The 24,548-nt window shown below is 43.5% G+C and overlaps 1 protein-coding gene across 3 annotated transcripts in view; it reads right to left on the reverse strand.

Annotated features, from left to right (window-relative positions):
* Nucleotides 1-24,548, reverse strand: part of LOC126234583 (sodium/hydrogen exchanger 9B2-like) — a 547,662-nt gene that overhangs the window by 199,579 nt on the left and 323,535 nt on the right. Inside the window, exon 1 of one of the 3 annotated variants that reach the window (XM_049943296.1) lies at nt 16,310-16,345. The exons of the other annotated variants lie outside the window; for them this stretch is intronic. Coding sequence (XP_049799253.1) covers nt 16,310-16,334 — 25 coding nt within the window. The 5' untranslated portion in view covers nt 16,335-16,345. Of the gene's footprint in view, nt 1-16,309; nt 16,346-24,548 lie in introns of those variants that run through there. 3 annotated transcript variants of the gene reach the window in all.

The following is a 24,548-nucleotide window of genomic DNA, read 5'->3' on the forward strand; positions in this document are numbered from 1 at the left end:
GCGGACATACTCTCTGTTACTCGCTGAAATTAACTGCAGAATTCAGTTAGCCTTTATTCTGTCTTTTGGCTTCTACCAAGCCCATATTGTCACGTAAATCTTTCTTCTTTCCCCGCAATAACAACTAAACCCATACATATGCATTACCGTACGCGCCACTTAACCATTTAGCCAGAATTATGGGGTTCTTTAAAAACATCATTTTGATTTATGTCTTTTTCAGATAGTCTCATTTACACAAAACATTAATTTAATTATTTTTTCAAAAATTGGATGAGACAGATCTGTGAGGACCTTCTGAGAGTATCAAGTTTAGACACACCAAAATCACAGCTTCTGAATTTTACTACCACTGTACTTCTCTTTTTCTGTGTTACACTAAGCTTATGCACTAATGAAACGTTACGTAGATCAGTAGGTTACTTGTTAGAAGTACCTGAAGCAGTCGTATAATGAATGACAGACAGATGATAAAGAATGACAGACAGATCAGAGACATATTCAGATTAGTGTTTTTTCCCTCGTCACTAAGGAATCCTCAGGTATATCTTGCATGTTTTCCGTGGTAATGTTAGTTTCACAGTATTCATCAAAACCGCCAAAAACAACTCCTCACCACGTATATCACCATTCGTCAGACACTCTAGAGCCGCGAGGGATTAGCCAAGCGGTCTGAGGCGCTGCAGTCATGGACTGTGCAGCTGGTACCCGCGGAGGTTCGAGTCCTCCCGCGGGCATGGGTGTGTGTGTTTGTCCTTAGAATAATTTTGGTTAAGTAGTGTGTAAGCTTAAGGACTGATGACCTTAGCAGTTAAGTCCCGTAAGATTTCACACACATCTGAACATTGTTTTAGAAACTCCAGAATCATTTTATCGCATAACCCGGACATCTGAAAGTAATATATCCACTTAATTCACAAATTTAACATTTCCCATCGTAACCTTACTTTGCGTCCACTTTCTCCCAGTGGGTCCATTTGGAACTCACCAAAAGTACTCGCCTGTTACAGAATCTGATATCGTTACTAAGGTGCCTCATATAAGTGTTTGTCTCTCAATATACATAAACCTCTATCATATGAGGGGCAATGGCCTTGCCGCAGTGGATACAGCGGTTCCCGTCAGACCACCGCAGTTAAGCGCTGTCGGGTGTGACCGGCCCTTGGATGGGTGACCATTCGGGCCGCCATGTGCTGTTGCCATTTTTCGGGGTGCACTCAGCCTCGTGATGCCAATTGAGAAGCTACTCGACCGAATAGTAGCGACTCCGGTCAAAGAAAACCATCGTAACGATAGGGAGAGCGGCGTTCTGACTGACCACACCCTCCTCCTATCCGCATCCTCAGCTGAGGATGACACGGCGGACGGAAGGTCCCGATGGGCCACTTGTGGCCTGATGACGGAGCGCTATCGTATGAAAATAAGAATAAACTGCAACTAACCATCAAATTATTATATTATTGGAACGTAGATCAGCTCAAACATCTACAGCATGAGTTACTTCCTTCTGCTTGCTGCGACTAGTGAGCGTTCTGGCCATCCAGTAGGAGCTGCCATCTATTGATGCTACATGCACACTAAAACGTAATAGTGTCATGTGAATGATTCGCAGAGTTCTTATACTCTCTAAATAAACGTAATAAGTTCAAATGGGGCTGCTACATGGAAACAGTTAACATTCCGAGTGAACTGTCAATATAGTATAAAACTGCTAGTTTGTGAATCTGGGGGAAAACCAGGCCAGGATCAAGTCTTTGTATTGGATGAACATCCATTGGCTTGATGCGCTGACCAGCTTGGTTGTATCGCTAGGTCGTCTCCTGTTGCTGTTTAGTCCAGTGTCAGACTGTTTCTCCGACTATGTCTTGTCAAAACCTACGGAAGCGATTAAAATACGGAATCTCGTGCAGTAAAGTGAACGCTATACGCAGATGGCGTACACGACATTTCTTCCGTTGGATTATGGCTGCACTATTCTGCTTCAAAAAAATGGTTCAAATGGCTCTGAGCACTATGGGACTCAACTGCTGAAGTCATAAGTCCCCTAGAACTTAGAACTACTTAAACCTAACTAACCTAAGGACAACACACACATCCATGCCCGAGGCAGGATTCGAACCTGCGACCGTAGAGGTCGCGCGGTTCCAGACTGTAGCTATTCTGCTTCAAAGATAAGTTACAACTCTCCGTGATCCGGTAAGATTGATCGAGTGCAAACAGTGTAATATGCCAGATAAAATCAGGAACACAAGATATTAAAAAAAGCTGTAATGTCTAGAGTGATCACAGTTTTTAAAATGGTTCGAAGTCACGAATAACTTGCTGATATGTTACTTCAGGTATCCGGAGGTATTGCGCTTACAGAGAAGAGAGGACACGACTTGAGATTGTCCGATTTGAATGCCAAATTGTGTCCTCACACACAAAGTTACTAGAAGAGGAAGTCCATGGTGGTATTCGTAGAGCACTTCCAATCATTGCTGTGTATTTTTGTCACTGTATCAGCCCGCATTCTCAGCAATAACTTCCCATTTCTCGCCTGGGTGATAATCCCTTCACAATGAAATTGGCCGAGTGTATGTTAAACGAAGACCAGTAAGCGTTGATCAGAGATTTCTCTGGCAGTGGTCGCATGGCATTCGTTTGGGAAAGTAAACAGTGTTTGATAATTTAACAACGATCAGTGTGCGTCGATGGAAACGTTTTGTGCAATGAAAAAAAAAAATGAAATGATCGTATGGCATTGTTGGCCGGGAGGCCCCATTTCAACTTCCCTCTGTGGAATCCCCAACCGGCCATTAAAATTGACGTTTTCCGTGGTTTCTCTAAATCTCTTGATTAAATTGTTTGGAAGGTTCCTTTAAAAACTAAGTTAGATTTGTTTTTGGAGAGGGTCTGCCTTGAACAAAACACAATTTTCTTATTTTTCTTTTTATTCCCCAAACATGTTTTGCTGAAGTTACAGCATCAGCAGTGGGTTTTGTGTTATCTTCTATAAAACAGAAAAAATACTTTTTACTACTATTACATACATACATTTAAGTTCGTAAAGTCAGTATTTACATATGCAAAAAACGATAAAATTATATATATATATATATATATATATATATATATATATATATTACCACATGCTGTGGATTTCATGGATTTTATGTAATTCAGTGTGGTTGTCCTGTTTGACAGTTCGTCATCTGCAGCCATATAGAAAAAATGGTTCAAATGGCTCTGAGCACTATGGGACTTAACTTCTGAGGTCATCAGTGCCCTAGAACTTAGAACTACTTAAACCTAAATAACCTAAGGACACCACACACATCCATGCCCGAGGCAGGATTCGAACCTGCGACCGTAGCAGCAGCGCGGTTCCGGACTGAAGCGCCTAGAACCGCTCGGCCACCCCGGCCGGCCCATATAGAACTGGTCTACGTTAAGTTCTATATGGTTGCAGAAGACAAACTGTGAAACAGAAGAAGAACATTGAATTACGTAAAATCCAGGAAATCCACAGAATGTGGTAACAAGATTATATATATAAAATCTTATCCGTTTTTTCAAATATGTAAATACTGACTTTGGAAACTCAAATTTATATGTGTGTTTGTAGTAAAAAGCATTTTACCTGTTTCGTAAAAAAATAGCATAAAACCTCCTGATGACGGTGTAACTTCTGCGAAATATGTCTTGGGAATAAAAAGAAAAATAAGGAAATGGTGTTTTCTCAAGGCAGACCCTCTCCAAAAACAAATCTACACAAATAAAAAAAAGTTTTGCATCACCTCGGTTCCGAGAGTTCCGGAGCCTGTACAGAAAATTGGAATAGAAATCAACATAAAGATCATTTCCGCCCTGTTTATTGCTCATGAAACCGACACATTGAATGTTGTACCACCATAAGGCGAGAGCTTCAGAGATGGTGGTCCAGATTGCTCTAAACACCGATACCTCTAATACCCAGTAGCACGTCCTCTTGCATTGATGCATGCCTGTATTCGTCATGGCACACTACCCACAAGTTCATCAAGGCACTGTTGGTCCAGATTGTCCCACTCCTCAACGGCCATTCAACGTAGATCTCTCAGAGTGCTTGGAGGGTCACGTCGCCCATAAACAATCCTTTTCAATCCATGACAGGATTGTTCGATGGGGTTCATGTCTGGAGAACATGCTGACCACTCTAGTCGAGCGACGTCTTTATCCTGAAGGAACTCATTCACAATATGTGGACGATGGGGGCGCGAATTGCCGCCAATGAAGACAAATGCTTCGCCATTATGCTGCCGATATGGTTGCACTATCGATCTGAGGATGGCATTCACGTATCGTACACCCGTTACGGCGCCTTCCATGACCACCAGTGGCGTACCTAGCCCCCCCCCCCCCATAATGCCACCCTAAATCATCAGGGAACCAGCACCTTGCTGCTCTCGCTGGACAGTGTGTCTAAGGCGTTCAGCCTGATTGAGTTGTCTCCAAACGAGTCTCCGACGATTGTCTGGTTGAAGGCATATGCGACACTCATCGGTGAAGAGAACATGACGCCAATCGTGAGCGGTCGATTCGGTCTGTTATTGGGCCCATCTGTACCGGGCTGTATAGTGTCGTGGTAGCGAAGATGGACCTCGCCATGGACGTCGGGAGTGAAGTTGCGCTTCATGGAGCCTATTGCGCACAGTTTGAGTCGTAACACGACGTCCTGTGGCTGCACGAAAAGCAATATTCAACATGGTGGTGTTGCTGTCAGGGTTCCTCCGAGCCATAATCCGTTAGTAGCAGTCAACCACTGCAATAGTAGTCCTTGGGCGGCCTGAGCGAGGCATGTCCTCGACAGTTCCTATCTCTCTGTTTCTCCTCCAAGTCCGAACAACATCGCTCTAGTTCACTCCGAGACGCCTGGACACGTCCCTTGCTGAGAGCCCTTCTTGGCACAAAGTAACAATGCGGACGCGATAGAATCGCGGTATTGACAGTCTGTCTAGCCGTGGTTGAACTACAGACAACACGAGCCGTGTACCTCCTTCCTGGTGGAATGACTGGAACTGATCGGTTGTCGGACCCCCTCCGTCTAACAGGTGCTGCTCGTGCATTATCGTTTACATCTTTGGGCGGGTTTAGTGACATCTGTGAACAGTCAAAGGGACTATGTCTTTGATACAATATCCACAGTCAACGTCTATCTTCAGGAGCTCTGGGAACCGGGGTGATGCAAAACTTTTTTGATGTATGTATTTGTAAACAAGCAGGGACAGACGAGCTTCAACCTCAATATGATTAAAAAGTAGGTGGTTGTTTTGCTTCCTCGTCCTTCTCTTATCACAGCTTGTGCTCTGTGGCCAGAGTGACACTGAACACTAATCATCCCTCCTTCTCTTCCCCTCCATCTTCTTGCCTGCGTCGTTCCCTCCCTCACCCCCCGCCCCCTCCCCGCCATTTCTCTTTCTCTCGCACACACACGCATGAACAGGACAATGTTGAGTTTCCATCAGACTGTTTAAATGATTACTTTTTTAAGTAGTACTAGATAGTTTCGATCGTGTGCTCATTCTCAAATGTACAATGGATGTAGCCACCTCATCGACTACGCCGTGCATGCCTTGTGATTTCTGCTGTAAACGACTTACGAGGTTGGTGTTTCCACATCCATTGTGCATTTGAGAACGAGTACAGGTACGAAAGTGTCTGCGAGTGGACTTCATACAGTAAGTTAGGCATGACGTCCCACGCCAAGACCCGGGGCGAACGAGATACACAGGCCCTACAACGAACTTGTGACGTCACACTAATCGGCTTGTTCGCCACACTTCGCGAACGCTAGGCTCCGTGCTGGGCCCACGGGAAATCAATATTTAATTGAAAATGTACCCACTAAAGGTCTTAATTTTGTCATGTGGTATCGAGAACTTGCATACATTTAAACAAGCAGTCGAGAATATTTAAATTCGTCTGAAATAGTTACTCGCTCCCTGCTGGAGACATCTGCTGGCAGTCGTAAGACCTGCAGTGTGTCGTGCTGTGACGTACACGCCACGGCCTGTCTTGCTCGTGGGCCTCGCCAGGACCGCTGCGCAACAAGAGTGCCGCATCGTTAAGAGTGAGTACATGCGCCGGGTTTTCCGCAGGCACAGCTCTGCTACGGCACTGCTACAGGTGCATAACAGTGTGCGAATGAAATGGCGCGGCAACTGGAAGCGTACTACAAAGTTGAAGCACACGTGACAATACGATTCTTGTGGACAAAACGTCTAAAATGCAAACAGATTCCCCGTGAAATTCTGGCGATGTATGGACCAAATTCAGTTCCGTGTCCAGCTGTAGTGAAATGATCCAACAAACTGACCAAGGGGCGCAGACGTGACAGATGTTAATCGGGTAGGGAGGTCATCGACATCGACCACTGATGGTAATGTCCAGGAATTGATTAGCAGCAATAGCAGCGGTTAACAAATGGCTCCGTGACGCAGGAGCGGATTCCTGTCGTCGAGAAAGTGAGCGATTGGTAAAGCGTTCCGGCCGTTGTTTACAGACACTTGGTGATTATAATGAAAAATAGTGTCGTGCATATGTGTGCATTCAGTAAAAGTTAATTGGCCTGTCATAATACTGTGTAACTTACTTTTTGAAGTCCCCTCGTTGTATTTCCCCATACAGTTCTCGTGGAAACTAACAGGCTGTTGGACACAATGCCATTCTTTACATTTTTTCGAAGGTGGGCACCAGAAGAAGTTTGAGATTTTTATCTAGTCAAATGACCTAATTATTCACGCAAAATTGAGACCAAATGTAAATATCAATTCAACACGCACCGTGTAGCGGAACATAACATTGTACGGTAGCGATTACAGACCCCTGGCAGTGGCGGAAATTCAGCAGCACGCCTTACCTTTCTCAGAATAACGTTGCTATCACAGCTACAGACAAGCAACTAAGTGGTCTGTCAACATAATAAACGTTCCGAGCCTCATCAGACGGAATCTATGAGGAGAAGATCGCTTGATTCGTGTTGTGATATCATTGTGATAACAAGTTTTTTTGACATGATTAAGAACATCTTTTGCCTCCACTTCCTTAAACGTTCCTTCACTAATTACAAACACATTCCGTTTTTATTTCGAAATGGCGTTGTAAAAGATATTGGCGTAATTTGCTCTTCATTGTGACGCACTGCTGACGCCTGATTCCGGGAAATATCCTTCAGACGTTCATATCAAGTGTCGAGGTAGCCAGGTCTATGATTGTACTGGAATTTTAACGTGCCATCTGAATATTTTGCTGATAAACCAAAATAATAGTTCTTCTCTCTCCTCTTCTGTCTGCAGCATTATCTAAAATTTTAGTTTCAGCGTTGAATGGTGCATGATAAACGCAGGAATGTCTTCCGAAGAAGTACCACGGACGAAGAATACTTTTTCAGCTAGTGTTAATGTCACAAAGTTCTGTAAGCGAAGCTGAACTTACTAATACTTACTGAATCTAAAATTAATTCAGCTGTTGCAGACTTCTTTTTCATGGAGTAGCTTACAACAGATAATCTTTTCTATGATCTGTCAAACAAGTTTTATTCTTCATTGGCATTTCACCGCCACTACGCTACTCACTGGACCATTCGTATCTCGAACTGAAAAAACGATCAAATTGTTTGAAATCCCTTACGGTGAAAACTGTAGTGGAATACAGAGGTTGGAATATATTCAACAAATAATTGAAGACGTTGGGTCCAAGAACTGCTCTGGGATGAAGATGTTGGCACAGGCGAACAGTCATGACTAGCCTCATCAAGCCTGTCAGAGGACTGATGACTCAAAAAACATGTGCAAGATGGAACCGAATACTAAGTTCTACCTATCTACCTCTAATAACTCTTGTACTAGACAATTTTAATACAACAATCAAAACAGTTATCTGATATGATAAGACATAGTGAAAATATACGCTCTTTACTCACTTTGATATCCTACACAGAAATATTTACTTCCAGATGCGCTTAAAAAAAGTGCAATATAGTGTCTCTATAATTCTTGTCTAAAAGTTTGTATGTGAGAGTAATTTTCGCATTTGAGGAATGTCACAAGCAGGATAATCAGTCGTAACTACCGTCTCTTAACAAAGTACTGGATTGTAACAAAAAAATGGTTCAAATGGCTCTGAGCACTATGGGACTCAACTGCTGAGGTCATTAGTCCCCTAGAACTTAGAACTAGTTAAACCTAACTAACCTAAGGACATCACAAACATCCATGCCCGAGGCAGGATTCGAACCTGCGACCGTAGCGGTCTTGCGGTTCCAGACTGCAGCGCCTTTAACCGCACGGCCACTTCGGCCGGCCTGGATTGTAACAGAGTGGAATGAATTTCACAAAATCATTGATAAGTTCCTCAAACGTATTTCTACATCTACATATATACTGCGCTAGCCACCAAGCGGTGTGTGGCGGAGGGCGCAATTCGTGCCAAAGTCATATTCCCCCGCCCCCCCCCCTCCCCATCCCTCTCTGTTCCACTCACGGATCGCGCGAGGGAAAAACGACTGTCCGAACGCCTCAGTACGAGCTCTAATTTCCCTTATTTTTGAATGGCGATCATTGCGTGACTTGAAGGTTGGTTGTAATAATATATGCTCCACATCCTCGGCGAAGATCGGATTTCGAAATTTAGTGAGCAGCCCCTTCCGTTTAGAGCGTCGTCTATCTGCAAGTGTGTCCCACTTCAAACTTTCTATGAGATTTGTGACGCTCTCGCGATGGCTAAATGTACCAGCCACGAATCTTGCCGCTCTTCTTTCGACCTTCTCAATCTCTTCAATCAGATCCAACTGGTAAGGGTCCCATACAGACGACCAATACTCTAAGACTGGGCGAACTAACGTATTGTAAGCAATTTCCTTTGTTGAAAGACTGCATCGCTTCAGGATTCTACCAATAACCGCAATCTAGAGTTCGCCTTGCTCGTTACTTGCGTAATCTCATCATTCCATTTGAGATCATTTTGAATAGTTACACCCAGATACTTGACAGATGTTACCGCTCTCCAAGACTGGGCATTTATTTTGTACTCGTACATTAATGGGGGCCGGCCGAAGTGGCCGTGCGGTTAAAGGCGCCCTAGTCTGGAACCGCAAGACCGCTACGGTCGCAGGTTCGAATCCTGCCTCGGGCATGGATGTTTGTGATGTCCTTAGGTTAGTTAGGTTTAACTAGTTCTAAGTTCTAGGGGACTAATGACCACAGAAGTTGAGTCCCATAGTGCTCAGAGCCATTAATGGGGAGTTTTGCCTTGTTATACGCAGTAGGTTACACTTACTAATATTGAGAGATAACGTCAGTCATTATACCACGCATTTATTTTCTGCATTTGATTCCTTTGAAGCTGCATGTTCTACAGCTCTGGAATAATTTGGGAAAAGGGGGGGGGGGGAATGGAAGCTGTCGTAGTTGTAACACACCTTCCAAGCGAATCCCACACATGTTCTGTTTGTAAGGCCATAACACCCTTTGATCATGGCCTTTGATTGGTGTCCTTACCTTGCAGTGCAGCGCCTACTCCACCTAACTGATTTGATTAGGTTGTCATTCACAAAAATAAACTATTACTATAGTTCAATTCTTTTATCTTGGCGGCTCGCGCATGCCCGCCCAGACGCGGGAGATTGCTGCGTTGCCAGTTGCAGACGACGCACGCGCCAAGAGAAGCAGCGCCATAGTATAGCATAGTTCGCAAGCTTACGTTTAGGGGGGAGCGCGCAGTTCATGAAGTAATGCCACCACGGCCGCATTAAGCCTTTCGCTGCTACAGAGACGTGCACCCCGCATTCCGCGCTGTGCGCGATTTTGTCACTGCACTGCTCGCCTGTGCAGACACACTTTTGTTGCAGTCGCGAAAGATGGAATATTTCTCAATATTACATACGACACCTATGTGGTACTTAAATTAAATGAGATATTGTTACACAGTAAATTTTATATGCAATTTAGGTATCTTGTCCACATTTCATTCTCAACATTGTGGCAACTAAAATCGACCATACGGAAAGTATACTCTATGGACATTTACCTCTGCAAACTCTTCAAAATTTCGTGCAATGGTTTACTATATTTAATGCTGCACAATAACTGGGTTGAACATCGAAACAAAATTAAGTCATTTATGGGGGGAAGGTATCAGTCAAGAAGATGTGTAAAAATCTAATTTTTGAGCCAAATAGTTTTTGTGAAATCGAATGATAAGTGTGTCAAGGCAGTGAGAACACCATGTGTCTGCACACGCGAGCAGTGCAGTGATGACAAAATCGCGCACAGCGCGGAATGCAGGGAGCACGTGTCTGCAGCAGCGAAAGGGTTAATGAAGAGACAAAGCACTAGAAATTTCTAAAAATTGCATTCAAACGAATAAAATTCGTGAAGTAAGACACTTCGATATTGTTTTTAAATAAAGAAAATAATAAGCACCACACAAGGTTTGAATTCTACACCTTTCGCTTACTAACTCAACGCCTTAACCGTTACGCTACCGCAACTCATCCCACGATGAAACACCACGAGGTATCTAAAGGTCACGCAAAATACTGACAAACACTGTTGGTATGATTATGAATTACTCAAAATGGTTCAAATGGCTCTGAGCACTATGCGACTTAACTTCTGAGGTCATCAGTCGCCTAGAACTTAGAACTAATTAAACCTAACTAACCTAAGGACATCACACACATCCATGCCCGAGGCAGGATTCGAACCTGCGACCGTAGCGGTCACGCGGTTCCAGACTGAAGCGCCTTTAACCGCACGGCCACACCGGCCGGCATGAATTACTCACAATTCATCGAAGTACAATAGGAAATAAACAATTACCGCTGTTCTTTATTGCGAAAAAGCGGTTCGTGAGATTGATACAAACACCTTTCCTTGCTATCGCCTGAATTAGAAGACTTATTGCTTGTTTGGTTTAATTAATTAATAGAATATGAAGCAATTGGTATAAAGAATGCTTTTTCCAAACTTTCTATAAAAGAAAGTCTGGTATCAAGACATTGCTTTTGTTCTATTACTTTATGACTGAACTTTTCTAAAACTGAAGACACTCGTCGGTGCTCTGCTCTGCAGTTGAGATCTGGCAACGTCGTTCTCTGTTCATTGGCTGACTGTGTTTTGTGACGTCAGATGCGCAGAACAAACCTAAACTCGGCCGCCAACATATATGACGCGCACTCTAATGGTTATAGTACATGGCAGGACAAAATGTTCGGATTTTCATCCTCTCATTCTAGAACACTCGAAGAACGGTTGCAGGATGACGTGGAGTTCCATCTGTCTGGCAGTCTTCAGTCCTTACCACATCATCAGTCCGGTACCATTACGTTGGGATATTTCGCAGAAAAATGTGGATTTGTTTCGCTTTCTCTCGAAATTGAATGAGTTATTTATCAGCTGGACAAAAAGTAGCGACTGGTAAGAGAGCAAAACTCGGCTACATTCGATGTCTTCAGCTCTGATGTTACTCCACGCAATTTTTAATGGGGCATACAACATCTGAGTATACACGAAAAAGGGCATCTTTACGGGACGACATTGCGGACAAGATGGGTTGGTATTCTGTGTTATGTCGTTGTTTACGGTTGTGTTGCATGTTGACGCGTAACCCGAAGGAAAGCGAACACGAAGTAACGCGTGTCTGTTGCTGCAGGCCTACTGCTCGATAATGTGCCCTAATTTTCCCCCATTACCTACCACTATTTGGAAGTGAATCCTTATCTGTGAAACTGTATTTTGGGCCCCTCTAGTGGGATCTGATATTGAACATTCTCACTGAGAATATTCTGCTCTAGAAATGATTCGTCGACTCAGAGGTTCTGGAAATCACATTCCTCACACTAAGAGCCATTTCACTTGTACGGAAGTGATCACTAGCACCCACCAACCCCAACTCCCGAATTTCTAATAGCTGAACAATGTTTCATTATTCACTCACGCAGATGTACTCCAAATTGTGCCAGACATAATATTTCCCGTTAAGTGAATCAGCTTGTCCAAACTGATCATCTAATTGTTTTGACTAGTGCGCACGTCATAGAGTTACAGTTTTTAGCTCGTATAATAAATCTTTCACGCTGTGTACAAAGTTGCTATATGAAAAACACATTCCCAGAAACCCGCATGTTGAAGGACAGAGCGACTAGAGGTTTCATCTGTTCTTATCTCTCCAAGTGGCGGTGATTCTACAGCGCTATTCGTTTACTAGATAAGTGCTTCAGTCGCAAAAGCAGACGATGATGGTTGCGTGAACGGAGACTTCCTGGCGATTCGCGACCACTTTCTTGGTTTGTCCAACAAAGCAAAGCTCCATGTTGTGGCGCTGATGGGCCAATCGGGATCGACCGACCGCTGTGTCGTCCTCTGATGGTGGCATCATTGGATGCAGTACGGAGGGGCGTGAGGTCAGCATACCGCTCTCACGGCCGCCGTCAGCGTTCCAGATCTTAGAGCCGCTACTGTTCGGTGAAGTAGCTCCTCACTTGACATCACGAGGCTAAGTGTACCCCGTTCCAGTCCAGTAACAAAACAAAGAAAAAATCGCGGGCAGTATAGCGAACGGAACCCGGGCGCCAGACACGCTGACCACTTTGTTTTTTTTTATCTCATTTTCTTCGTTATTGATCATTGTATTTGTTCGGGGCGGACGTCCGATGACGCTTGTTCAAGTTCATCGTTGACCCATTTACTCAGTTTTTTTTTTGTTTTTTTTTTTTAATTTTACAGAGGGCACTCTGAGCTACCGTGCCGGCTTTTACTACGCTATGGAGGCGGACGAACACGGGAGTAGTCAATGGCTATTTATAGTACACGATACGCTTAACATGACGAAACAACTGCACAGCTACAACTTCGATTATTGATACAGTGTGTGTTAATTATTAGTTACAGTATCAAACGAATGTTAATTAACTCCAGATTTTTCGCATGAGATCTCACTAGCGTTTGTTTAAAATGTTCGAAAACTAATCATTCCCATTTCTTCCTACACCCTTAAACCAACAAGAAGTCTTGTTAGCCGTATCGTTAATTACTGTGATTTTAAGGCAAAAATAACCATTTTTGTCGCAGAGTATACTAACGTTAGGTGTACATGCTTTTTACAACGTTCTGCTTGTGATAAGATCCCATTCTCGAGAGTCTGTAAAATGTCCACGTACGGCTACCGTAACAACTTCACTGGACCCCTCCTTACTTAATTTAATGTCAGTATGTTACCGTACTAATCATTTTAGACAGTTCAAATATCCAGAAAATTACATTCAAATGAGCAACACGAATGGAGTGTGAAATCGATTTCCTTGATGTTGTTCTCCTCGTATAAAGTACGATTTAACGGAAAAAGATACTAACAGTGAAAAATATACCTCACGTAGCCCTGGTCTTCTTTTTAGTTATATACCAGCAAGCTGGCCTGACGAAGACTATGAAAGTTTCCAGTCTAAATGTGCTGCCACACGACCTCTTAAGACCGCTGTCTCAGGTTAAAAAGAGGTGAGACAGATGCCTCGATAAAGATGTTAATTCCGTCAGTATTATAGGGAAAAGCCTGATTGAGTAACTGAGACCTTGTGTGAAATAAATATAACAACAATTACACGTAGGTGGTGGGAATATTTGTGCCTGAATCCTCGTCGACGACGAAGTCATTAGAATTGGAGCAAAAACTTGGACTGGAGAGGAATGGAGAAAAATACCAGCCGTGCAATTTTCGAAGGAATCACCCTGGCATGTGTCTTCAGCAATATTGGCAAACTCTCCGGTCATCCAGACGCGGATTTGAAACACTATCTTCGCGATGGGTGTCCAGTGCTTTTAGCCACTGTATCACCTCGCTCTGTATTATTCAGGTGGCTATTTTAAAACGTAGATCCAGATAAGTGATTTTATAGCCACAATACCCGAATATTTTCAGATGACTTTTGTGAGACGAACAGGATTCTAAGAATTTCACTAAATTAGGTGCAGAGTAAAATTGGTACAACGTTTTGAGGTAGCACACTGCTCATTCATCCGCCTATACGTGTATTTTACGCTGCATTAAAAACCATCAGAATTTTTTGCCATTTTGAATCTCAATTTGTTCACTGCGTTAACTGTGCTGCTAAACATACTTATGTTATGATCAAATCTCATTCTTGTGCATTTTTCAGAACAGTTACACGTTCGAACTGTTAACTTACATATTATATTTATTTTTGGCAAGCGATCGTCACATTACATCATGTAATAAGAGACTGAGAGTAAAAAGTGAATTCCTCTCCTGGTAACATTCGGTACAGTCTCCAATATTTACTTAGGCATCTGAAGATAGCAGTGAGCTGTCGAAATGATTCGAGGCTGGTTTTATTTGGTAATAAAAGGGCTAAAGACACGTAATGTAACGAAATTTTACAAATCTCAGTTCGTTTCATGAGAAACTTGGAGGAAATGAAACTATGGCTTCTTAACGCAGTTGAGACCAACACGTTCACTGCCGGTACAGAGAAAGAATGGTCCAACTATGCGAATAAATTTTACTCTCGACTCTGTGTCGACATATGCAGAAGACTTTTTTTCGCTTATTCTTATCGAGTGTGTGAGATGCCCGTAACTGAATTAACATTTGGCCTTAATATTCTGTGGGCATCGAGAATATGTATGATGAGCAGCGTGCGCAAGTGACATTAGAGCACTACACAGGTTTGAGAAAAATAACATTATAATAAGGTCAGAGCAGGCTAGGGAACATCCAATCGAGCAAAATTTTCCAAGCAGCATTGGGTCGAAAATTAATTGTTGTGGGGCTGCGGCCATTAAACGACAGCCAAACAACGACGTGCGCGCAGATTGTGCATTTAAACTATCTTACGACAGCCAGTGCCTATTATGATAAAGAGCACAATTACTGATTAAATTAGGCGAAGATAATGGTTTCAGCTGGTATTAGGCAAAGCATAAATTTCCATCCAAGACTATATTCCGTGCGAATTTTCTGTGAAGTTTACTGGGTGCATGTTGACTGTTAAACCAGCTGCGCTAAAACTATTGTAATGACATTAACTTGTAAGCTGGACTACAGGAATAGCACTGCAGTGCGATATTCGACATGTGGTACTGTTAAGGTGCTGCATTAAGAATAATGGCAATTAAAGGTCATTTGTCTTAATTTTTGGCGACTTACAGAGAGTATGAGTGAACTTTTATTCTAACAACAATAGTAGATAGGTAAGAGTGAACTAGACATGGTGGAAAAGAAACTAAATTTTAAACACTCCTTTTCTTCAAGAGGCATTTTTAACAGCAAATGCCCGAATTTTTGCTACAAAGTTGCGCACCCTCACGGATACGTGTCATGATTATCGTGGTCACAAAACACGTTACTGAGCGAGGTGGCGCAGTGGTTAGCACACTGGACTCGCATTCGGGAGGACGACGGTTCCATCCCGTCTCCGGCCATCCTGATTTAGGTTTTCCGTGATTTCCCTAAATCGTTTCAGGCAAATGCCGGGATGGCTCCTTTGAAAGGGCACAGCCGATTTCCTTCTCAATCCTTCCCTAACCCGAGCTTGCGCTCCGTCTCTAATGACCTCGTTGTCGACGGGACGTTAAACACTAACCACCACCACCACAAAACACGTTCGCTTACTGGGCCAGTGCCCACGCGCTCTTCGCAGGTTGACTGTCGTCCTGTGGTCGTAACTCCACGACGAGGTTGGTTCAAATGGCTCTGAGCACTATGGGACTTAACATCTGAGGTCATCAGTCCCCTAGACTTAGAGCTACTGAAACCTAACTAACCTAAGGACATCACACACATCCATGCCCGAGGCAGGATTCGAACCTGCGACCGTAGCAGCATCGCGGTTCCCGACTGAAGGGCCTAGAGCCGCTCGGTCACATCGGCTGGCCACGACGAAGAATTTCCGACCCACTGCTATATGGAAAGTTTTGTTGGTTTCGACGTTCTGATTGTATTTTTCTCCACCCTATATAAACAATCAACAATTAAAAGTGCTGGAAATAAGAAAGAAACTGGAATCACTTTTACGAAAAAGCTCCATATTTTAGAGGCTGCAAGTTATTCCGTGTACTGAAGAAAATTTCACGTCCATGTCGCATAAAGAGTGTTAGATTAAGATAGATAGCGATGCATATTGGAGTAAATCGTTTTTTAACTTCCTCGGTGAATAGCAACAAAAGTATTCGTTGTTTAATCACATGGTCACTGCATTCCTGCCGTATAGCCGCTGGACCGAGAGTATAAGAGTGCGACGAACGCGGCCGTCCGTTCCCGCGTCCGCTCCTACCTGTATAGACGGTGAGGAAATGCATGCGGACGTCGACCGAGCCTGCAAAGGACTGCGACCCCGCGGAAGACGCGCGCGCGGGCAAGGCAGATGCGCGCATGCGCGGCACAGCCCACTGTCCGTCGCGAATCTGTTGCCGCGTCCTCGCCGAGGCTGCGCTCTCGTACGTAACTTTCCTTACGTCACAACACAGAGTCCGACACAGAGCCTGGTGCCGAAAGCGGCATACGAGTTGATCTGCTGCCAAGCTTATGCTGCGATTGTGATGGCATCGTCATCGACTGGACCCTAAACTCTCTCCTTCCTTCCACATTCGAGTAAATTCATTGTTAGCCGTTAAAAATAGCAAATAAATAAATTTCGCTTACTGTGCATATATGGAGCAGTAGCGAGAATACACCATTAAATTTGTAGGTGAATGGGACGTATAAAAGAACGAGCTCCTCGTTCTGGCCGTGAAGGCCCAAGGGATGTCTACAGGCTGCCGTGACATTCTCTGCCTTGAGGCGACATGCGGATGCGGTATGAAGGCGGGGGCGGGGGGATTGAGGAGGGAGCATGTGGTCAGCACACCGCTCTCCCGTACGTTTTCGTAGACTTTCCAGACCGTGGAACCACTGCCGTTCGGTCAAGCAGCTCCTCAATTGGCATCACGAGACTGAGTGCACCCCGCACCAGTCCTCCCATCAAGGAAAAGTTCTCGGCAGTACGGGGAACCGAACTGGATTCCTCTGCTTGGCAGCCCTCTACACTAAATAATGGAAAGTGTGAAGTCATCCACATGAGTGCCAAAAGGAATCCGTTAAACTTCGATTACACGATAAATCAGTGAATTCTAAGGCCCGTAAATTCAACTAAATATCTAGGAATTACAATTATGAATAATTTAAATTGGAAAGAACACATAGAAAATGTTGTGGGGAAGGCAAAGTCCCAGTTTTACTTTCAGAAACTTAGGAAATGTAACAGATCTACTAAAGAGACTGCCTACACTACGCTTCTCCGTCCTCTTTTGGAGTACTGCTGCGCGGTCTGAGATCCTTACCAAACAGGATTAACGGAGTTCATCGAGAGAGTTCAAGAAAGATCAGCACGTTTTGTAAGGGGAGGGAGTGTCAATGACATAATACAAGATTTGGGACGGGAATCGTTAAAAAAAAGGGCGTTTTTCGTTGGGGCGGGATATTCTCAAGAAATTTCAGTTAGTAACCTTCTTCCTCGAATGCGAAAACGTTTTGTTGACGACGACCTACATAGGAAGAAACGATCATCGCAATAAAATGAGGGAAATCAGAGCTCGCACCGAAAGACAGAGGTGTTCGTTTTCTCCCTGCGCTGTTCGAGAGTGGAATAACAGAGAATTACTGTGAAGGTGGTTCGATGAACCCTCTATGAAGCCCTTAAATGTAGATGACCTCTCAGCTACTGAGGAGTGATGTAAGAGTATCTATGGTGCGAAATTTAGTACACAGATCTGCCATATTGCTAGGATTCGTTTATATTTTAAGTTACCTCTATGTGATCTTCACACAAAACAGGACTTCTTACATAATAATTAAAACTTTATATTCTGAACGATTATCCTGGATAACAAAAATGCATATACTTCTACTAATAAAACCTGTTTATTCAGATTCAAAATTAGCACGAGATTTCACTTCCACTCAACGAAATTATTTGTTTCCAAAGTTTTGCTAGGAAATATCTAGAAAATCTCGTACCCTCACAATATGTGGCGGTTATAACGGTTCTGACTGCGCTGGGCATCTAGCCAAACTACCTTGGGTGGGAGATAACAGGTACGTCATTTCACGGTGCTTCAACTCTACACCAGGGCTCGCCAGTCGCAGTACAGGCAAGTGGTGGCATACCAGTGTTGTCAACCCATGACGAGATGCACTGGTGTGCAAAACTTAAGGACCCATGTAAGTTTCGTACGGTGTATCACTACCAAGTAACGTAGCTGGATGAAACCTGTACCACACGTAGAAAGAACTGTTGCACTATAGTACAGAATCTTACTGAGAGAAGTACGCAATCAGACGAACGGAATGATACTTTTGTGCAAAAACATAAATTACACTGAAGCCACAACTATTTATTGTGGTGATTCGGACAGTACAAAAGCCGGGACATGGTTCTGAATAGGAAGTGCACCACGGACTGCAGTGCACGTTCTACAACGTGCTCTCACACTAGCTACGAGGTTGTTAAGGAGTTCTCGTGGTAGAAATTTGCATTCCTCCATTTAGCGCTGTTTACAATTTCTGGATAGTTGTTGGTGCATATGGACGTGCTACAGTACGTCTTCCCAACGCACTCCACTCGTGCTCGATGGGATTTGATTACGATGGGATTTAATTTCGGGGAAAGGGCAGGCCAGTCCAGGCGCCAAAATATATCGCCTCGTTCCAAGAGCTGCTCCACCTGCACCTGATGCGAGTAACGGCCGTGAGGGAATAACGCGACTCCGAACATCAATCGTCATGGACTAAGGGTGTCACTCGCCTCTGGACTCCGAGGTTAGGGCGTTTTTACGAGCACTGTTCTTACGACATGTTACATTAGTGCGAGGGGTACAACATTCTTGTAGCCACGTTCAACAGTTCGCATTGATACATCAATGAAACGGGCAGCCATTCACGATTGGGTGATGGGTACACCGAACCACGATAGCTCCTTGCTGCCTTTCTCTCCCTCGATACATCTTACTGCATTAATTCCAAACAGCCGACAGGCACATACGCATACTTTACTGCCATAACTTAAGTCGGTGGTGGAGGTTCACGTGACCTCTTGGTAGCCTGCCGCTGTGGCCGAGCGGTTCTAGGCGCTTCAGTCCGGAACCACGGGGTTGCTACGGTCGCAGGTTCGAATCCTGCCTCGGGCATGGATGTGTGTGATGTCCTTAGGTTAAGTAGGTTTACGTAGTTCTAAGTCTAGGGGACTGATGACCACAGATGTTAAGTCCCATAGTGCTTAGAGCCATATGAACGAGCCTCTTGGTACCACTGTTACACCATCTTCGCTGCTACAAGGCGACCAGCGTACACTTTATACTGAGTGATCGTTATTTTGTCAAGTGCGTTTATAGTGACACGTTAACATTTTCGCAATCGCTCTGGTACATTAAAGATTCCATTTTTCAAGAACATAGTGCACATCTTCGCTGACTTTATTGCCTGTCTTGACTTTTTCTAGACAATGGATGGGTCGTCGAAGATAGACTTGACGGCGTCTGCGCCCGCCTGATATGGCCCCTTCATGTTTATTTTCCTCTGAAGTGATGTTGTAGACCAGAAGTTCCCAACCTTGGGGGGGGGGGGGGGGGGGGGGGCGGTTGAGAGATTTATAGGGGCCGGGTGTCGCAGAGACCTCATCTGAAAGCAGATACATATGGCAGACGAGTAAAACATTTTGTAATCTTAGCGAATGCATTTTTTGTAGTTTTAGCAACATCAGCTTTGTCTAGTGCGTCACCTAGTTATTGTTGATACACCACGTTTTTCGGTCTGCACTCTGCACTCTGCATTCTTAACTCAATGTTAGAAATGTCCTCAGTGACGACCCATTGCGGCCTTTCCGTCTGGGACCTCATCTAATAACAGCTCACCCGGGGTTGAAAAATTAAAAAAAAGTTTTTTGCTGGAAAAAGAAATACTTTAAATCGCATGAAACTGAAGTACAGCAGGAAAGTGAGTATGTTATTGGGACATCAAATGAAATTACTGTCTTAATGACAAAAAACAAAAAACTCATACACTTAAAACAACTAGAATTCTTTTTGGAGGACACATTTACGAGAAACAGACAAGATGCATCTTTTAAACAACACTATGCAACGTACGATCGAAGAAATGGCCCTGAATGTGAAAGAACAGCTAGTTGAAACAGTATACTTTTCTGTTACTACACATTTGAAACCATCTTTTACTAAAGTTTGGGCTGCAGATTACTGTCAAGTAAAGTTCTTCGAAAGAAGCAAATAAATAAAAAAATTAATAAGGATGGGGGCATGAGATATACTGTGGCTGCATAGATGAGGGTGGGGGGTGGTGGGGGGTGGTGGGGTAGAGGGCACCAGGCAGGAAAAGTTGGGAACCACTGTTGCAGACGGTGTGCACAAACAGAAACTCTGAAAAGAAGACACACACAGTCATTGCATCGACAGCTTCTACATGTCGCCTAATAAACGAAATGATACTGAATGTCGACTAGATGCACCGTCTATTAGTCATAGCACTGTGTTTCGTGATGTTTTTTCCTTAAAATATGTGTTTTAAATACTGTGGGACGATTTCGAATTACTGCCACGAATACATAATAAATAAATAAATTCTGGAATGAGGTAAAATCTCTCCTTATATACAACACTACTGCACGCAAAATGTGAATGGAGTAAATGTTACTTATAAGCGTGCAGCGTGCTTGTCTCATGGAGTTACCCGCAAGATATTGATGTAGAGTTGCACAAAATAAATGCGCAAAAGAAAATTAAAAGTAAATTTCATTCTATGCAAAACGACTTACTTAAGAAAGCGTTTAAGCTTGTGGCATAGAGCTTCCTACTTTCATTATTTTATGCATTTTTTGTCTGATGACGTTTAGGCACTGTCAAAGAGAGAGAGCTGAAGGCGGAATATTAACTCAACTGGAGAAGAATGAGAAAAAGAGTGAACCATGGTGTCCTTACCGAAACTATCCCATCATTTGCCTTATTCTCTGCTTGAACAGAACATTATTTGAATTTAGCATATTTCGTGTACGTCTACGGTTTTTTTTTTTTTTTGGCACCACGTCGGACGCTTTTTCTCTTTTCTTTAATATGTAAAATACTCTGTTGAAGCGTTATGCAAATAACATAAACGACAGCATTAAAACATGCTTAAGTTTGTTCTGAAAAATCGAGTTTCATAGTACAGTTGTAGCTCACCAGCCTCGTACTCGGTAGAGATTGGATGCAGTATGTGCTTCCGACAGCCTGATTTAGGATATCTGTGTTGTTTGTTGTTCTTTTGTCGCTTCATGGGAAAGCTGCTTGTAGATGGGCTTCACAGAGGCAAGGAGCTACTTATCACCATTCATTCCGAAAATGGTTTTTCAGGATTGGGGTCTGGTTAAGGGAGTTAATATTGCAATTAGAACTGTAGTAATTTTAAATGACTCTACACTACATAAAAGCAAATAGTGAAATAAATGGTTTCCAAAAAAATGGTTCAAATGGCTCTGAGCACTATGGGACTCAACTGCTGTGGTCATAAGTCCCCTAGAACTTAGAACTACTTAAACCTAACTAACCTAAGGACATCACACACATCCATGCCCGAGGCAGGATTCGAACCTGCGACCGTAGCAGTCGCACGGTTCCGGACTGCGCGCCTAGAACCGCGAGACCACCGCGGATGGTTTCCCTTTGAAGAATGATATTTTACACACAGTACTTTTTTCTACGATGACTGTGCATTTAAATCTTGAGATTGTGTCATCAGGTCTCAATGTATGGAAAATCCCAGCCACAGCGCGCGGCGGTTGGGGGATGCACCTGACGATAACCGACGGATTGTAAGGTGGGCGCACCCAACGGCTTAATTCGTTCCGTCCAGTCCATCAGGTGTCAATTGTCTCCCGTCGGGGAAATTAGCGGGCAGAGGCTTAGCGGGAATACGGTCGCAAAGGCAACTATACCAGGAGGGCCAGCGGCGTAAGGTTGGTTGACAGCTGAGGAGGCATGAACAACAAACAAATAGTAAATTTCGAAGTTCTGCAGTCAACAAAATTTCCATCATGAGACGGATGAATTGGCGAGTGAAGCATTTAATGTAAGTACTATGCTAAAACTTTGGGCTAGTAACGTGATGTGTAAAATGGTACAAAACTGCAGTACTAAATACGTTCCCCACACTTCACACGTTAGTGAATGAAGTATCAAGAATGGTGACACAGCCACTGGGATGTAGGCACGGCAATACTATTAGCAATTTTATTTTTTTAATCTTTTTAGCCTGCTGGTTGTGATACAGAAGTTAACATCGACGTGCTATTCATAACGGTGCATGATGTGCTGAAACCAGTCATATGTTAATAAAAAAGCTTTGCGAGGAAAACAGAACAGATATTTTATATTGCTAATGATCTATCACTAAAAAGAAGTAAGACGTAATAGCCTACCGAAACCTCTGCTGTGTGAAAAATAAGTTCATAACAGAAAATGCCTCTTGTACGAGTATTCTGTTGAAATCCAAATGCAATTCATTACTGCAAATGTTGGCTGTGTGACAACCAAGTAATTGCGATTGACGTATCTGTTGGTGAATGGAAATAAAGTGGAAACTTCACACAAGTGGGTTTTGGCTTTCCTCATTAGTCCAAGTTCGCTAGGGTATGACAATAGACACTGTGATTAAGAGATGATTGCTGTTACAGGCCCCCACAGTTATATTTTCGAAATTATAGTAACTGGGCCAAATAACTTGTCATCCTTCGATTCTGTCTGTAAGTTAGGATTTCTTCCACTATGCTGTTCAGCAGGCAAAAGTTTTCCTTAAACTCTCTGTGCGGCTAAGACGCTAGATGGTGCAACCACCAGCTTTTTAACCCTTCAACATGAAGGTATAGATGCGTTGTTTGAGTTTACATTGTCAATACTACGTCTCAGAAAAACATTTTTATGGCGGCATGTTATGTCCCCTCATATTCTAGAAGTAAACACGACTCCTTTAAATAGATGTGCAAATAAAACTTCCTCGCTTATCACATTAGCACTTGTGTTACGATCAGGGTTATCAGGTACCCAGATTTAGGCGGTATTGTCTCGATTTTACAGCTGAAAATCAAACTCCAGGTCAAGTCTCGTTAGGGTACGTAAAAATTCAAATCACACCAAAGCGGATAACATTTGAAATAACATTATGCGAGTGTTTAAATTAATAGGGCTGGCTGAAGTGGCCGAGCGGTTCTAGGCGCTACAGTTGGAACCGCGCGACCGCTACGGTCGCAGGTTCGAATCCTGCCTCGGGCATGGATGTGTGTGATGTCCTTAGGTTGGTTAGGTTTAAGTAGTTCTAGGTTCTAGGGGACTGATGACCTCAGAAGTTAGGTCCCATAGTGCTCAGAGCCATTTGAACATTTTTTAAAATTAATAGCCACTCTCATAAAAATTCAGCTTTTTTGGTCCTTGCAGAGCCAAGGTGGCAAACCTATACTCAGTTCGCATTCAGTAACAAGTAAGACCGATAAAAATGACGATTAGTGGTCATTACTGTGCCTCTCCCAGCTCGTAAAGTATTTGAGCCCTGGAAATGATGTGGGCTGTCTATGAACACCTTGAGAATCTGGCAAGAAAAAATGGGCGTGATACGGAATTTCAAGAACTCAGCAAGAGGGTCCAGTTAGCGTGGTGCCTCCGTTAAGCCAAGCAACATAGCGGAAGATTGGGTAATCAACACTAGCGGGACACTGATTCAATGAGCAGGCAGGATTTGAAGGTGGAAGGCAACGTGAAACCACCACTGATAATTTCCCCATAAGAACCCGTGACTTATCTCAGTTCTAAATTATACTGCGCTTCAAATTCCCTAGTCAGATCTTCGGGGAGGGGGGATAGGGTAACAGGGGGAGGGGGCAGCAGGATTGAAAGTAGTCGTTAGGCCAACACCACAGTGCAAATTATCCCTGCGTACTGCAAGAATAATTGCAACATGGAATGTGCATGTACAACTTCAGATGGGAAAATTTGCCATAGTAAAATGAGAAATAAGGCGAATGACCTGGATATTCTTGGGTTTAGTGAGGTTCACTGGAGAGGAAGTGGACACTTCATGACCCAAGAAAGGAAAACTGTGTACCTTTCACGGAGTGGTGATCAAGCCAGAAATGGTGTTGCAACAGTTTCTAGAAATTCGAACAACTGTGTTATCGGTTATGAACTCGTTACTGACAGAATCAATCTCTGTCAAACTAATGCTCCTCTGTGTAAACGCAACGTCATTCAGCTCCATGCCCCTACTGCTACAGCGCAGAACGAGGAGAGACAGGCGTTTTGTGAATAACTGGAATACGTGCTTCGTAAGTTCCTTAACAGACAATAATTCAAGGAGACCTCAATGCTAAAACTGGACATAATACCCAAGAAACGCACTTAACAGTCTGTGTTTATAACTTATGGTCTACGTGAGGGAAATGAACGAGGCAGGTACTTAATAGGTTTCTGTGTGAATAACGAAATGACTAACTGTAACAC

The sequence above is a fragment of the Schistocerca nitens genome, chromosome 2, assembly GCF_023898315.1.
Source record: "Schistocerca nitens isolate TAMUIC-IGC-003100 chromosome 2, iqSchNite1.1, whole genome shotgun sequence".
Lineage (NCBI taxonomy): Eukaryota > Metazoa > Arthropoda > Insecta > Orthoptera > Acrididae > Schistocerca > Schistocerca nitens.